General features: G+C 36.0%; 1 protein-coding gene across 6 annotated transcripts in view; it reads right to left on the bottom strand.

Moving 5' to 3' along the window:
- The window catches only part of USP3 (ubiquitin specific peptidase 3), a 104,361-nt gene that overhangs the window by 63,196 nt on the left and 28,804 nt on the right, over positions 1-12,361 (bottom strand). For 4 of the 6 annotated variants that reach the window (XM_073877163.1, XM_073877162.1, XM_025884321.2 and 1 more), the window contains exons 2-3: positions 9,721-9,781; positions 5,585-5,716 (exon numbers count right to left, since the gene is read on the bottom strand). In XM_073877163.1, the coding sequence (XP_073733264.1) occupies positions 5,585-5,716; positions 9,721-9,781 (193 nt within the window). Of the gene's footprint in view, positions 1-5,584; positions 5,717-8,270; positions 8,386-9,720; positions 9,782-12,361 lie in introns of those variants that run through there. The other 2 variants (XM_073877164.1, XM_073877165.1) reach the window with 2 other exon arrangements.

The following is a 12,361-nucleotide window of genomic DNA, read 5'->3' as shown; positions in this document are numbered from 1 at the left end:
CTCAACTGCTACAGTATTTTATGGCACACACACCCAAAACAGAAAAATCTCTTCCTTAGCTTTAAAATTCTAAGGTTGTTTTTCCTATTGTTAAGTGCTACTGAAGTTATAAAGACCCATATCACATTCTTGAAGAAGAAAATATTCCCAAACCAAACCTTTCACCACCTATCTGAAACAAGAAGCAATCATCATACAAATGAACCTGATTTTTTATGCAACAGTAAAGAAACAAGTCCTTTAATCTACTGGCTACAGTGATCTTTACTTATTTATTTTTAAAGACTTCATTTATTTGACACACAGAGAGAGAGAGAGAGCACAAGCAGAGGGAGCTGCAGGCAGAGGGAGAAGCAGGCTCCCCGCTGAGCAAGGAGTCTGACGTGGGACTTGATCCCAGGAGCCTGGGATCATGACCTGGGCCAAAGGCAGACACTAAACCGACTGAGTCACCCAGACGTCCCTACAAAGGATCTTTAAACAGTGTAAATCCCCTCAAAACAAAACGAAAACTTTTACGTAAAAAGCACCCCTCAAGAAGGACAATGGCGGGTCTGTCATTAAGTTTTAAATTCCTTTCCGTTCCCCTGCATAATACTGTGACATTTGAAGGCAAATTTGACCTCTGGTTTTATTATAAAAGATAGGATTACAGGAAAAAAAAAAAGCTTGTGTTCTAGTGACTTCATCTTTTCAAACCAAGGAAAGTTAAAACCCAAAAGAACTTACATAGCAAGCTTATTTTTAAATTCTTTCACTAAATTCTGATGTACTGCCATCAAATAAGCCAATTTTGGATAAATAGAAGAACAACTGCAGAGAAAACATATCCTTTTCTTTTAAAGATTTTATTTATTTATTTGAGAGAGAGAATTAGAGAGAGAGAGAGAGAACAAGGGGGGAGGGACAGAAGGAGAAGTAGACTCCCTGCCGAGCAGGGAGCCTGAAGCAGGACTTGACCCCAGGACCCCAGGACTCCAGGATCATGACCTGAGCCAAAGGCAGTCGTTTAACCAACTGAGCCACCCAGGCGCCCCAGAAAACCTATATCCTTTGTTAAAAGCAGACAAGTACTAGCTTATTAAGGAAGAGCCTTTCATGTTTTCAGACCACCTCTACTGAAAAAGTTCTTTTTAAACTTCAAAAATACTGTTTTTAAATAAACAAAACTCCTCCTGTTCTCTAATCTTTACAACACTGAAAATTTGTACCCAAATTGTTTATAAAGATAGTCTAAAGATTTTCCCCTTTTTACTTTTCTCTCTGTTTTTGAGAGCAAGCGAGACTGTGTATGCACGTGCGAACAAGGCAGGGGGCAGAGAGAGAATCTTAGGCAGGCTCCACACCCATGGCAGAGCCCAACATAGGGCTCAAACTCACGACCCTGAGATCATGACCTGAGCCGAAATCAAGAGTTCCATGCTTAACCCAGTGAACCACCCTGGCGCTCCATTTTTCTTTTTACTTTTTTGTGCCTCCTTTTTAATATTTGATCATAATTTCCTTTGAAAATGATTTGGTATCAATTTAAGTCCAAAACTAAGAACTTTATTAGTTTTAGTTAAAACTGGTATTTGTTACAGGTGTTTAAAATCTGAAATACAGGGGTGCCTGCATGGCACAGTTAAGCATCTGACTCTTGGTTTCAACTCAGGTTGTGATCTCAGGGTCTCACTCATTTGCTTGAGCTTCTCCCTCTCCCTCTGCTCCTCCACTCCCTCCCCCAACCCCGAACTCTAAAATAAATAAATTTTTTAAAAAAATCTGAAATACAAGTCTTTTTTCTAGACAAATTGATTCACATTTCATAATATTTCTTTGTTTGATATAGTGCCTTAAAACATTACCCTGCCTAGTAGTTTAGTTTTATATTTTTTATTTTATTTAGTTTTAATATTCCTTTCATATTTTTGTATTCTCAGAAATTCAGTTACTATTGATAAGGATCAGAGTCAACAAGACTATGTCAGGCATCAAAAGTTATCTGTTCAGCATTTTTTAAAAATGTTTTATTTATTTATTCATGAGAATCACAGAGAGAGGGGGGGGGCAGAGGCAGAGGGAGAAGCAGGCTCCCTGCCTAGCAGGGAGCCTGACGCAGGGCTCGACCCCAGGACCCCGGGATCATGACCTGAGCCGAAGGCAGACGCCTAACCATCTGAGCCACCCAGGCGCCCCTCTGTTCAGCATTTTAAAACTATTAATTCCAAATGTCTATGTAAGAAATCAAAGTTCCTAATTTTAATCACAGTTTCTTTTTGATACAATAATGTATACCACATACAATTCCATTTTTACTGACTGGAGAGAGAAGTTGGGGTGGGAGGAAAGGAAATACTACTTAACACATAATAAAAGTGAACACTAGCCCTTGTGTGAACATCTTGAGGAGATTTTCATTTTTATAGAAATTCATTTTATAGAAATCTTCACAAATCAAATTCCAATTCTAGTTAATAAAATGAATTTTTATAAAAATGAAAATCTCCTTTAGGAGTAGGTTTGTGTCAAATCAAAATTACTCCTTTTGGTGTTGCTTTCCCTCTTTTGAAACAGTGACCCATTTTATGTGTTCTGTTTGGTTAATAAGTGCTTCTTCCAGATGTCCTGTTTATGTGAAAAGCGAAGGGACTACTCTGCAGCAGAGTGTCCCTCTTGGGAGGTAAATGAAATAGCTCACACAAGCCACGATTTACGTCTTCTTTGAGAAAGATGTTCTGTGGTTCTTTAGTCCTCCAAGATGATCAGAAGGCAAATATTATAGATTTGGTGTAAACTTCCCCATTTTTGGAAGACATAAAACAAAATACAATCTTTCCAACAATACAACATATTGCCTACTCTGCACCAGACATTGAGTACTATGGAAGATATTATCTGATATCTGGTTCCTGCAGTCCCCAAGGACATTTACAAATAACCTATCGTGCAGCAGGAAATTACAAGTATCCTAAGAACTATGAGTTTAGGAGAGATTACATCCAGCTACAATTGAAGCTGGGAGGGGGGATGTGGGGGAGAGTTCAGTGGTAACTTCACGAAGGATATGCTAAGATAGGAAAAGGGCAGGGACTCTTGGAAAGGGGAAGTAAGGACAAACTCTAAGCCTCAGAGCATGTTTCAACTTCTTTAGAGAAGACAGCACGTGAAAAAGGAGCTTTAACATTAGATTAAGTCAAAAGATTTTGACAACAAGCATAACAATAATCAAATAGGTGAAAACTAATGCACCAATATTTTACCTCTGAAGCAAATCACTGAGCCTAACCATAAGAAACTTATGTGCAAGGAAACTTGATGAACTGAAGTGAAATTACTGAAGCATACTAGAAAATAACACAAACCCATTCATACAGAAAGAAGAAATTCTTTTTCGTTTTTTTCCTAATCATGCTGAGGTGTGAGGAAAACGTTAACTTAGACTACAGCTTTATCAGTTTGCAACTATCGCAGATTTCTTTTAAGGCATCAGTATAATCCTACAGGGTGATTCCCTGGCATTTTGTTTTTAAACCTACAAATGATACAGTAATGTGACCAGCTGCAGTTCCCTTCCTGCATTTCTGAAGCTCTGAGTGTCCACACACTTTGCAGCTCTGTATAACTTCACACAAAAGACTGGCAATTGGCCAAGAAGCCTCCGCCATGGTGTATATTCCCCAAAGCTCAAGATCTGCCATTTAATTACAATTCAGCCATGAAACCACATGTACTTTTGCATATTATACCAACATAAAACAAATCAAATTCCAATTCTAGTTAATAAAGGTACTCCTCCAAAATGCAGAAAGTATAAAGTATATTCTTATAAATGAAGACACTGAAGTATGTAACCTATATTTTTAAAGAGACCTATTCTACTTCATTAATTTTTAAAATTTCCTCAGAGTTACTGTTTCCTCATAATCTCACCAATTGCAAGAAAACCCACTACAAACTTGTTATAGCAGAGATTTAACTGTATTTCCAAACTTCCCCATTTAGCATTTCATACACACTGCTAACTGAAAATCAAGAAGAATGAATGTTTTCAACATCTGGTACATACAGGTTGACATGACTTACAACAATGATTGTGAAATTATACCTAAAGAGTGATCTTAAATTCTGCTCTCTAAAAGTAAGTCTTAAAGAAACATATGGTTCTGTCAATTGGGTAGCTCTGTCATTCTCGTATGTAAGTTTCCTGAGGGAAAAAGCAAAAAACTAGTAAGAACACTCTAACAGCCTGGCTAATGCTTACCTTTCACAGGAAGGAGCATTTTACAAGAGCAAATGACAATAAACTGAGCACTAGCCCGTGTGTGAAAATCTTAGGAAGATTTTCATTTTTATTGAAATTGTTATCTACCTCTAGCTTCTCTCTCTTCCAGGTCTGGACATCTTCCACGGAAAGAGTAGTGGTCTGAATGACTAAACCTTAAGATGTGTCATTTAATAGCCACAAATTAATAATGTTAAACCGTTAAAAATTTTAAAGATAGGAAGCCACTCTTTCTTCCCTTTGATGGACATTTTTCTACAATACAATAATCAACTAAGAATGATGTAGACAAAATTAGCACAAAACTCCAGTAGAGTGTAAATCAAAAGTGATTAAATTTAGACTTTAAATCCTCATTCCTGTCCCGTACTGCTTTCGTGTGACATTTAAGGGCTGGATGGCCAAAAAAGATCTCCAAAGGGATCTTTCAAATGGCTTTTTTTCCCTTCAATGTCAAAAACCTTTTGAGAGTAAACTGATTAAAGAATTATTCATCATAATTTACTAGTCAAGGAAAAAAACTTGCTTCACACTGAAGTTAAAACTGCAAAAAACACTGTCCTTCTGAGCATACCAAATGAAGATGAATTATTTAACATTACTGTAACCTAAATAACCTAGTTCTAAGTAGTCACAAAAATCGGTACTTATTTCATTGTCATTTATATGAAACAGACATGCATATTATATTACAAAGAGAGAACAGGGCCTCCAATCTCCTTTTAAAGGATGTGATACTTAAAAAAAAAAAAAAAAAAGCCTGAAAGGCTACACATGAAATTCTTAACATTTATCTACAGAGGAGGAGACGAGAATGGATCTGTGCTGGGAGAGGGGTGATTGTCAAAACAGTTTTTAAACCAAGAAGTTACGTTTTCAAGATTACATAACAAAATGTTAACCGGACAATTAAAACATGGGCTTGGGTTTTTGTTTTGTTTTGTTTTGAACACGACTGTGTATCTTAATTATTCTTCAATTAAAAACCAAATAAGAAAAATAAAAATAATTATAAAGAACAACCACAAAGAAATACTTTTCATTGCCCTGAAGCTTATCAGGATGGACAAGGAACAGAGGGGTGGGAAAGAGGAGGCCCAGAAGTTGAAGGGAACAATGCAGAGTAAAATCTGAATGAATAAAAAGACAGGCATTCCTGATGGCTCCGATCCCTTATGCATCCTAACAAAACTAAAAGGAGGTAATGGCAGTAGCGACTGGTTTAGAGATTGATGGGGGAGGGGAAAGAGTGAGGGAAATGAGGAAACCCTTGCACACACTGAGTAAGGAATATCATCTCCAGAAAATATTAATACTTACCAGTAGGTACTGTAGCTACTGCAATCCATACACACTGTATGCTGAGGTTTATCTTGCTTTTCTGATTTCTTATGATTAGTTAAGGGTACTTGTGCATCTTCATAATGTTTTTTTGCATGGCCATTCACATACCTTAAAACCAAATAAATTTTTATTTTAATCTAAATATTGCTTTGGAAGTTAAAATAGTAGATAATAAAATTAGATGATAATCAAATTAGAATGAGAAAGAATTCCTCCTTATAAGAGCATTCAATCCTAAAGAGCATTCAATTAGTGATTAAGCTTAGTGCTTAAAATATGCTTTTTTGCAATCAAACATGACAGTCAACTTTTAATTACACACAAGATTAGGGCCAGGCAAGGAAAGGCTCATCTATGCAAATCAGTTTCAATATCACGGCTATTATCACTTATCAACTCCTTTGCTGATGCTTTTGCTATAGCTTTTTCCTTTTTTTTTTTTAAGCTTTTCTCAGACTGCTAACCAACTCAGGTTATTCTCAAAGGCAAGATTTGTAAACTAAATCACTCAACCACTTCCCACAGGGCCACAGACTGTGCTTGGACTGCTGTTTATATGAAAGTCAGATAGGGAAACAGGATAATCTCTTTCTCATCAATATGGCTTCAGATATTTTATTCAAATGCTTAAATAATTAGCTCCACTCAAATGGAAACACATTTGTTTTAAAAACAATACAAAGTACAAATCATCTTAAGTTTATATAAACTATTTCTTTACATGGACAAAGATAATTAAAGGTTGACTATATTCATAACAATTTTCTAACACTTTCTAACTCAGATTTAATAAATCAGTGTATTACAGAAAGCAAAATGAAACTGAAATAATGTACATGGCGAAACCACCCAAGTTCCTCTAAACCTCCACCTAAATACTGTACAATGTTGTAACTAGCCGGTACTATGAAGGCCCTTATAAAACAAAACTTCCCATTTCCTAGAAAGTAGTCAATTTATAGAAGGCAAGACCTTATTGAAAACTCAGTCAAAACAAATGTTGGTCAAATGGTACCAAAATAAACATACTCAGAGAGTTAAAGTAATGTTTTGTCATGAGGCACCTTAATTATACCAGGAGCAACACTCACCTTGGGGAAAGCAGAACAATTGGGGTAAAGAGGGAGGACAACTTCAGGCCCAGCCTCTACCTTAGGAAACCTGGAAGCATTAGAGGCAGTACTAACCTCAACTTAGATTTTGATGGGTTTTTTCCCATTTTTTTCATTATAGTAAACATAACCAAAAATCGTGTGTATTTGGGTCCTCTGTCCACAAAAGTAAACTAAAATCAATTTTAAAATAAAATAATGATTAAGAGTATAAGCTCAAAAATTAGACTGCCTGAGTTCAAAAGTAGCTTTGTCACATGCTGGCCACTTGAGCTTAGATGAGTTACTTAACCTCTCTCTGCACTTAACATTTTCTCATCTGTAGTTATGGAGGTAACAGTACTTTTATTTCATGCGTTGTTAGGTGATTAAGAAATTCATGGCTCAGAATGCATAAATGAATGAATAGATGTTGGTAATTATTTTATTCATGTTTTTCTTTATATGCTTAACTACTATTTATTCAGAATTCGAACAATATAATTGTTTAGAAAGTGGTCATATTAAGCACATACATTGCGTAGGTCAAGAAACACCCAATACTTAATTAAAAAGGTAAACTCCAAGGCATCGTATAGGTTCTATATCTAATCAGCTCAATTTCCTATGCCTATAGAATTTATACTGTGCCACGAGAAACAAAATATTTATAATGAGCACCTTCAAAATCAAAGAAAAATACTGAACAATGATAATAAGGCATCACTACTTTTAGGTCTTTGAAAACTGATCATCTGTACATAGTACATATAGTTCATTTAGCCACCACACTGTAGAGTCTCTAATTGTACTAGATGTTTAAATGGTTACTGTAGGCGTTGCTGAAAAGTAAGAAGTATATTACTGCTGACATTAAGATTAGTAATGTTTTGCCTAATATTCAAATACATCACTCACAAGTTAACAATTATGTATAAACTGGATAAATATTTCCCTCATCTAATTTTAGATTTTAACTGGGCAATCTGGTCTAAAAAGGAAAAGCGTCAATATATATGTCACAGATTTCTAACCATAATCACAAAAATTTGAAAAATAAATGGGATGATGTCGTGAAAGTCAACAGAATATACAACTCAAACATGCTACTGATAAATTGAAGGAATATTCAATTTAAGACTTTCTGCAGAAAACACGCCTAGAATTACTGAAAAATCAGGATCCTTGGCAATCAACACCCAGGGTCACATGATAAAAGAAAATTAGCCAATTAGCTATGTAAAAAGAAGATCCAAATGCAAGCTACTCCCAATATCTGTTTAATCTAATCATATTTCTCTGAAACTATGTTAAATTTCTCAATTTAAGACTGCTTACAATTAGAAACAGACTACCTGCAGAGTCTAGAAATTTTTCAATTTATTTTTCCAAAACCTACTTAGACAACTATTTGTCCCTTGCTATTAAGAACATTAACATTAACCTCTCCAATTTTTGAGAGTTTGTCAAGTCTTTTTATTGGCATATGACCTTCAAGATTTAGGCCGTAGAGCACTATGAGACAACTGGAGAACAGAACTATATAAATTTTATTGCATTATAATTCTCACCTCTCAAAATCTAGGAGAGGAATCTGTCTCTTCAAGTGAAGAATTTAAGTGCTTCTACTTTTCTTCTTTTTTTTTTTTTAATGTTATCTGTACAAAGTATTTTCAGGTTCCCCAAATCCTAGAGATTTCAAAACCACAACAGCCACAATTAAGATATGCAGTTAACATTTTCCAAAGGTACTTTTAAGTGTACATGGAAAAAATACTCAATTCCATGACTCAAAATGTGAAAAATCAAAAGTTAACTGAACACAGATGCTCTCTTCATGCAATGAGGGTTTAAAAATAACAATGGGGAAATAGTCCTAATAAATACAATGTAGATTTCAGCCTATGTGACAGTATGATTTCCCATTCTCTTGCTGCTAAGCTATACTTCTAAGTAAATTCAAAGTGGATTTTCTAAGTTAAAAGAGCAATAGAAATAAATGTGCTGTCAAGCTAAAAAAATGCAAAGGCTGATATTGAGTTTGAGTTCGAAGAAAAAAGTGACTAAAGTATTTAAGTAACATCATTTTGAAGCCAAGAATGGGGAGGAAATGCTCAGGCTTGAACAAAATCTGGGGGGTAGGGGGTGTTAAGTCCCTGGAAAACAAAAATATCTTAATGGAACAATGGAACATTTCATACATTTTAGACAGCAATTAATAATGAACTCCACAACGAGACCCTTTTCAAGGGAATTCCTTTATCTATAAACATTTTGTTGTTTTGTTTTCAGAAGAATGATTTGATTCAAAAATCAGTAAAGCAGGCGCCTGGGTGGCTCAGTTGGTTAAGCAACTGCTTTCGGCTCAGGTCATGATCCTGGAGTGCTGGGATCGAGTCCCACGGCGGGCTCCCTGCTCAGCAGGGAGTCTGCTTCTCCCTCTGACCCTCTTCCCTCTCATGCTCTCTATCTCTCATTCTCTCTCTCTCAAATAAATAAATAAAATCTTTAAAAAAAGTAAATCATAGGAAGACAGTGTTTAAAAAAAATCAGTAAAGCTGGGAATAGTGTAGGCAATAGATGAAACAAGTTTGGCAATGTTTGATCACTGTTGAAGCTGGGTGATGAAAATAATGGGGTTCAATTATATTACCTCTATACTTTTGTATATGCTTAAATTTACCCTATTAAAAGGTTTAACAAACAACCATTAAGGTAAACTTTTATTTAAAGAATTCAAAGTTCCCTCATTTCATCTTTTCAATCAAATATTACTAGATTATCTGATCATCAAATTAATTCTTGTGAGTACCAATATAAATAAAGGGTTTCCCCCTAGATTTTCCTCAGTTGTATTACTGAGCAAACAGACTCCCCTGGGAAAGGGAAGACTTACAGAATTTTACATACAATGATTAAGCAATGGTACTAATAAATCCAAGTCACTAAAACCTTGACATAAAGCCCAAGGCAAATTGAAAAACGCAAGTAGGGTAGTGAAGTAATAAGTATGTTACCTACCTTCCACAGTGGACACTTGAACAAGTCAAACAGACCCAGGGGCTTTTGTTGGAGCGGCACACTAATAAAAAGAAAAATACACAATATACCAATTGTATCATGTTACTTTCCAGTTTCTCCCCTAATTTGTAATATCATATCCTGTGATTAAGTTATAAATTCCATGGCTGCTTAGGGGTACTGAAATCACAAATCTCTGCTTCGTGAGTGCATTTACACAGAAAGGCTGCCTAATTACAGTTATATTGAAAAGAACTGAAATGCATGTCCACAACGGCTATCATTTTAATTGTTGACTCAAATAGTTCAACCACAAGTTAAACATATATATGCTTTTTTTCCTTTATTATTTATTTCTTTTTGCCACAGTCTCCAACAAGCTGACAGTCTATTTTCTCTTAAAAACATTTTTTAAGTCTAATTTTTTAATCACAAGTCTTTGCCAGGCAAATTACATACTACTATAAATGACAACTCTTTCAGGTTACCTAATGAGAGGCGTAACCTAAAGATACAATTAGGAAGACTAAATCCAGTTCTTCCCAAATTAGTATCTTGGTTGCATAAAATATAATTCTAAATATGACAACTGCATTTAATTCTTGCTGAGCATATAATCGACATTAATTATTTTAGTTTTAGTATTATAGGGATGAGGCAGGCAAGAAAAAAATGAAAACTTTAAAAACACTGATTATAATTTTGCTTGTGGTTTACTCATTCAACCTAAAAAAAAAAAAGCCCAATAAACATAACAATGATTTTCAAAAGGGAAGGGGCATAAAAATCACCTGGAAAGCTATTTCAAAATGCGTATGTTCTATATCTACATTGGGGTCGGGACAGAGGACAAAGACAATGGGTGTTTTGAGAAAAGTAGCTTCCCAGGTGACTACCTAATACAACCCCCTGAGAACCACAAGTCCACATCCTAGGGGTATGGGAGGGGCACCAAAGCACAACCACACACTCAGGAGTACAATAAATTCACCACCTGGCACATAGTATGTGCTCAGTAAACACTTGTTGAAAGTTCAAATTTCCTAGTTTAAGACACCAAGCTCTTCCAAGTTCTGGTCCCTACTGTACTGCTCTTGCCTTATACATCACAACAGGCCTTTCTCCCTGTTAAGAAAAATTAACCAAAACTGGAAAAAAGATTCATCAAGAACTGTAAGCCCTTTCAATGTATAATGAAACATTGTTTAATAGGTCCTCCCAAAGATATTTTATTAATAATAGCTTGATCTGCTGTTTACTTTTGATTAGGACCCAGATTCTATGAAGTTACAGGTAAGCTTATAGATTTTTTTTAAAGATTTTTATTTATTTATTGAGAGAGAGAGAGAATGGTAGAGAGAGAGCATGAGAGGGAAGAAGGTCAGAGGGAGAGGCAGACTCCCTGCTGAGCAGGAAGCCCGATGCGGGACTCGATCCCGGGACTCCAGGATCATGACCTGAGCCGAAGGCAGTCGCTTAACCAACTGAGCCACCCAGGAACCCTAAACTTAGAGATTTTTATTTGGTAGAGACAGTATCTGTCCAACATGCTCCAAAGGTAATGGTTTTACCACCCAGTAGGACATTAACTAATTTTATATTGAGTTTAGCAATTTATTTCAATGTTCTTTCTTTAATACCTGCATACACTCAATTCCTCAAATGTTTCTAGAATCAGCTTTACCATCCTGCTGGTTTCCTCATTAATGAGTTAAATAAGTCTCTGACATACGTTCATTCTGTATTTGTATGGGAGGGAAGAAAGAGGTGGGCAAGGAAGAATAGGAAAGCACGATGATACACTGCCCAAGGGATTCTACTTGTCTGACCAACACAGGGCCCTAACTATTTTTGAATATGAAAACTGCGTGGTAAAATTCCCTTCTGGCAAGCAAGGGTCCTACCTTTCCTTAGTGCATTCACACATTTACATTAACCGCCAGGGCCATCCTTCATGAAGGCGTTTGAGTTTTTTAATCATTTGGGTCCAATTTTATTATATGTGCATGTAAGCTACATGACCAAAAGGCCAAGAATACCTGTCAAACTGCTAACAACAATTATTACAGGCAGGTACACGAAAAGACCATATGTGAGAGGAGACTGTTGGCTTTTTATTTGTACACCCCTGTGCTTTTGATATGTATCAATAAGAATATGATGTTTTTACAGAGGCGCATAGGGGAAGGGAGGGAAAAATACAACAAGACAAAATCACAGGGAGACAAAACCCTAAGGGACTCTTAATCATAGGAAACAAACTGAGGGGCGCCTGGGTGGCTCAGATGGTTAAACGTCTGCCTTCAGCTCAGGTCATGATCCCAGGGTCCTGGGATCGAGTCCCGCATCGGGCTCCCTGCTCCTTGGAACCCTGCTTCTCCCTCTGCTTCTCTCTCTCTCTCTCCGTCTCTCATGAATAAATAAATAAAATCTTTAAAAAAAAAAAAGGAAACAAACTGAGGGTTGCGGGTGATGGACATTAAGGAGGGCACGTGATGTAATGAGCATTGGGTATAAGATTATGAATCACTGATCTCTACCTCTGAAACCAATAATACATTGTATGTTAATTAATTGAATTAACTGAATAGAATTAAAAAATTTTTAAAACTGTTTTTATAGTTTGAAAAGAAAGTTCTAT

The sequence above is a fragment of the Callorhinus ursinus genome, unplaced genomic scaffold, assembly GCF_003265705.2.
Source record: "Callorhinus ursinus isolate GAN/ISIS: 27379988/994484 unplaced genomic scaffold, GSC_fseal_2.0 scaffold25, whole genome shotgun sequence".
NCBI classification, from domain to species: Eukaryota; Metazoa; Chordata; class Mammalia; order Carnivora; family Otariidae; genus Callorhinus; species Callorhinus ursinus.
Note: the sequence above shows the minus strand (reverse complement) of the source record. Positions and strands in the feature narration are given on the sequence as shown.